The sequence below is a fragment of the Myotis davidii genome, unplaced genomic scaffold (assembly GCF_000327345.1).
Source record: "Myotis davidii unplaced genomic scaffold, ASM32734v1 scaffold425, whole genome shotgun sequence".
NCBI classification, from domain to species: domain Eukaryota; kingdom Metazoa; phylum Chordata; class Mammalia; order Chiroptera; family Vespertilionidae; genus Myotis; species Myotis davidii.
This window is the reverse complement of record NW_006296413.1, coordinates 828,478-832,913: the sequence shown is the minus strand read 5'-3', so window position 1 is coordinate 832,913 and position 4,436 is coordinate 828,478. Positions and strand designations below refer to the sequence as shown.

General features: G+C 61.1%; 1 protein-coding gene across 1 annotated transcript in view; it reads left to right on the top strand.

The window, feature by feature from the left end:
* The window catches only part of ANO1 (anoctamin 1, calcium activated chloride channel), a 145,867-nt gene that overhangs the window by 110,703 nt on the left and 30,728 nt on the right, over positions 1-4,436 (top strand). The window contains exons 12-13 of the mRNA XM_015568944.1: positions 178-312; positions 3,171-3,331. Of these exons, the coding sequence (XP_015424430.1) occupies positions 178-312; positions 3,171-3,331 (296 nt within the window). The remainder of the gene's footprint in view (positions 1-177; positions 313-3,170; positions 3,332-4,436) is intronic.

Here is a 4,436-nt window from a genome sequence, read left to right as displayed (position 1 = left end):
GCAGAGAGCACCCCCAAAGCTGGTAGCCTGGCTCAGAGCCCCGCCCACTCTCTACTTCCTGGTCCAGAGGACCAGGGGCCACTTTGAGCTGTTCCCTGCAGGGGAGGGGACGGGACTTGTCTCCCAGCAGTGGTGCAGAATGAGTGAGCTTGTCTCTCTGGCTTTGCCGCCGTGCAGGAAGTACTTTGGGGAGAAGATCGGCCTGTACTTCGCCTGGCTGGGCGTGTACACCCAGATGCTCATCCCCGCCTCCATTGTGGGGGTCATCGTTTTCCTCTATGGATGCGCCACCGTCAATGAAAACATCCCCAGGTAGGCGGGGCCTGTCCCAGGACACGCCCATCTCTGCAACCAGCTGCAGGCCTCCTTGGCCTCAGGCCCCAGAACCTTCCGCACCCACACTCAGCCGTGTGCTGTCAGGGCTGGGGCCCGGTGCAAGGGGTGTAATTGCCATCTGAAGGCCGGGCATCCTTTTTGGGCACAAACACCCTAGGAGCCGTTTTACTGTCGAAAGCAGACGGGAGACAACGCTCCTTTTCTTCCTCTGAAGTTTTCTTTCCCCTTTTAGTTCTCAGTCTTCGGGTGACAGGAAATCCCCTGCCTCCTGTGAGGTTGGGACATGGGACAAATGCCATTCATGGGCCTTGGGCAGGGGACTCAGCCGGGTCTCTCTCCGCCTCAACCCGGGGCTCGGGAGGTGAGGCATGAACAGCAGACCAGGCCTCTGCACGCAGAACCCACGCTCCTGCTGCCGTCTGCCACGGTCAGGGCCGGCTGGGCACTAGGGAGAAGGCCGAGACTCTAGGGGCAGCCAGACCTCGTGCTGGGGGAGGAGGGCGGTGTCTCCCAGAGGGGCAGCCAGAACGTAAGTCAAATCGCACGAGCTCGGAGGACCCTCTCCGCAGGCACAGAGCTCAGAGAACCCTGTCCCTGCAGGCACAGAGCTCGGAGGACCCTGTCCCCGCATGCACAGAGCTCGGAGGACCCTATCCCCGCATGCACAGAGCTCGCGGAGGACCCTGTCCCCGCATGCACAGAGCTTGGAGGACCCTGTCTGCGTGCCCAGAGCTTGGGGGACCCTGTCTGCATGCACAGAGCTTGGAGGACCCTGTCTGCGTGCCCAGAGCTTGGGGTACCCTGTCCCTTGTGCACAGAGCTCAGGGGACCCTGTCCCGCATGCATAGATGTCTCCCCTCCTTTCTAGTTGTTCCCAGACCTGCCAACACCAGCCCCAAGACAACCAGGTTGTGTATGAGGACGAGAGGCTGCTGTACCCATGGGCAAACTCGAGTTTAGTAGGGCGGGTGCCCCCTGGCCCTGCCTCCCAACAGCTCCCAGTCTCTCTGGAAAAGCCCTAAGACATCAGCTCAGTTCCATTTCCTACGGCTCAGCCCCAAGTCTCGGAAGCCGAGCTGTGGCTTGGGAAGTGCGCCCACCGTCCATTCAGAAAAGAGCCCGTGAGCCTTTGCCTGGCGAGGAGGTGGCTCGTAGGGCCCACAGCCCAGTGAACCTCGCATAAATGTTTTAATATGTGAATGACACCTCAAACGTGTCAGTGTTCCTACACACAAATAACACCTAAGGTCCACCCACTCAGGATCTAACGGTTAAGGGAACCGGCTTATGTGGGGCACAAAGCTTACCCTTTGTTTGCTGATGTGACATGAGGTCACAGTGCTTGGGTGTGGCTGTGGCGAAGATGAAAGTGGCCTAGGTGGGGCGGGGTTCAGATTCCAAAGCCCTGAGGGACGTGGCCCGTGGAAGCCGGGGCGCCCTCACGGTCCCCCTGGGAGGCTGCAGAGGACGTCACCTTCCCTCCCCCCTGCAGGGGATGCGGAGCCAGCTGAGGCGCTGCCCAGGCAGGCATGCATTCCCCAGCACAGCCATCTCCAGGCCAGGCCAGCGCCTCCACCTCCCACCACACAGCCAGAGGCAGACGGCGGTCACAGGGGATTCCTGAGTCCCCTCGGCCCTCAGCCTGTGATGTGGGCGTGTTCCCCGGGGAGGGGGGTCTGATCTGCCCTTTTACCCCCTCCAAGGACAAGCCATCCCTTTCCTTGTCTTTATTTTGGCTGAAAGTGGTGAAGGGAGTGGCGGAGGGTTTAAAACTGGCAGAAAACAGGCGGCTTTTAGTCTGGCTGGCGTTAGCGCTGGCAGGGAGGAGGGCTGTGGCAGCCACGGGACTCACAGCAGGCAGAGATGCGGCCAGCCCTCCCTGGGGCGTCTGCTCCCCACACATGGGTTCCTTCTGCCTCCCAGCAGAGGCCCCCAGAAGACAGGAAGCTCAGGGAGGGGCAAGGGATAGACCCCTCAAGGCGGCCCATGGGCCTCCTTTCAAAATCACTGCAGCTGCCCGGCGCCTGGTTATTCCTGTAACAGGAGTGTGGTGTGCGCGTGCCAGCTCTGTTCCAGGGCTCCACGCTCGCTCTGTGTGATCCTCCTGACAACCCAGTAACGTGGGTGCTCTTCACTCCCAGCATCCCCAAGCTGCAGATGGGGAAACTGAGGCCCAAGGAGTTGGAGTAACATGCCCGAGGGCACACAGATCCCAAGTGGTGGGGTGAGATTCCAGTCCAGCGCTGGCTGGCTGCACGCGGTCCCGCCACCGGCATGCACCCACCCCTCACGCACACGCACACAGACACGTGTACACGCATGCACAATTCCCCAGCTGCCTCGAGCCAGCAGCCTCGGTCACCAGGCATCTTCCCATCCCCCGGGCCCAACACAGAGCTGGGCACATACAGCACATGCACATTCTCTAATAAGCATTTGGTGAGTAACTAACTGAAAGGACAGAATGGGGCCGGAGCGCCCACTGTGCGGGGAAGAGAACCATTCAGCAGACGTCTACTAGACACCCACCGACGGCCGTGGGCCAGCTGTGATTCGGTGCATAAAGTCGTGCAGCAGAAATTTAAAACAAAAAGCAGCACCCCCGCCCCCAGCCTTCTCCTGGATGACCACCTCCGCCCTGGGAGTGACCCCTGCCTGGGTCACTGAGAGCTCCAAATCTTGTCCAAGTCAGTGCAGAGGAGGGCAAGGCAGGCCAGAGCTGGGCCCTCCCCTCGTCTTCCCGAAGGTTAAAGGGCCTGGCCAGGGGCACCCTGGCCGGGCCGGGCAGTCCTTGTGGGCCGGCGGAGGACTCTCAGCGGCTCCCTCTCTTCCAGCATGGAGATGTGTGACCAGAGCCACAACATCACCATGTGCCCGCTGTGCGACAAGACCTGCAGCTACTGGAAGATGAGCTCGGCCTGCGCCACGGCCCGGGCCAGCCACCTCTTCGACAACCCGGCCACCGTCTTCTTCTCCGTCTTCATGGCTCTCTGGGGTGAGCAGAGCGCCGCGCCCCCACCCCTACCCCCGGGCCATTGGGGCACAGGTGACATGGGGTAGGTCCCTAATTTCCTTCTTGGGACCGCCACAGGTAGCACATGCCGGGGATGAACACGGAGGGAGGTCGTGGAAATAACCCCCCGCTTTACCTGCAGTTCCCAGGGTCTCCGCTGCGTCCGCCCCAGCTGCAGTTATTCTGACCCAGCCCGGAACCCCTGGGGGAAAGCCCAGGAGGGTGCGTTGCCCTTAGAAACAGGACCTCCCTCCTGGGACCAGGGTCTGTTGGCCCAGGGAGGCAGCTGCTTTAGCGCAGGAGGCCTGGGCTCTGCATTCCTCCGGCCAGAGCCAGCCCTGGGGCACGTGTCTCCTTAGACCCTTGCAGGTCCCTGTAGGTGCCGCGTGCCTCTTTCACAGGTAAGGAAGCCATGGCCACTGAAATGCCAGGTCTAGGAACTGAGCCCCCATTTCCCTGAGCTCTGGCCCCTCCCCTCCTCCCCACCCATCTCCCGCCTCTCTGGATCCTGTGTCCTTGGAGACCCATCCCTAACCATCCCCCACCACCTGCTGCTCCTCATCCCCAGCCTGCTGGCCCTCCTCAAGACCTCAGCACCAGTCAGCTCACTGCCCACTCCCCTCCTCTGACCTGGGCCCAGGAAGCACAGCCAAGCTCAGACCGCCGGCCTAACCATTGGGCTAATTGGATAACTCGGCTGGGTTGGCCGTGTACTAGGATAGGGCCCCTTCCTGGACCAGACTCCAGTTTTCGTGCCCAGCTCTGTCACCTCCAAGCTGGGACAGGTCTCCATTTGTACAGTGCAGATAGTGCTGGTACCCAGCTGACAGAGTTGTTGGAAACCTCAAGTGCATCACTGTGACGACCTTTGGGCCATACCAAGAGCCAGCTGTGATGTCCTGCCAGCTGGCACACCGGTTCCATGCCCATTTGCTTTGTGAAAACAGCCTAGACTCTAAAAATTAGAGCCCAAATCTGACCTCCCCCCTTGCGCTTGGGGCCCTCTGTGAGTCCTGTCACTTCACCTTCAGAATGGAACGCGAGCTTCAGTGAGCTGGGCCCCGCTGGGCCAGGCGCTGTTCTGAGC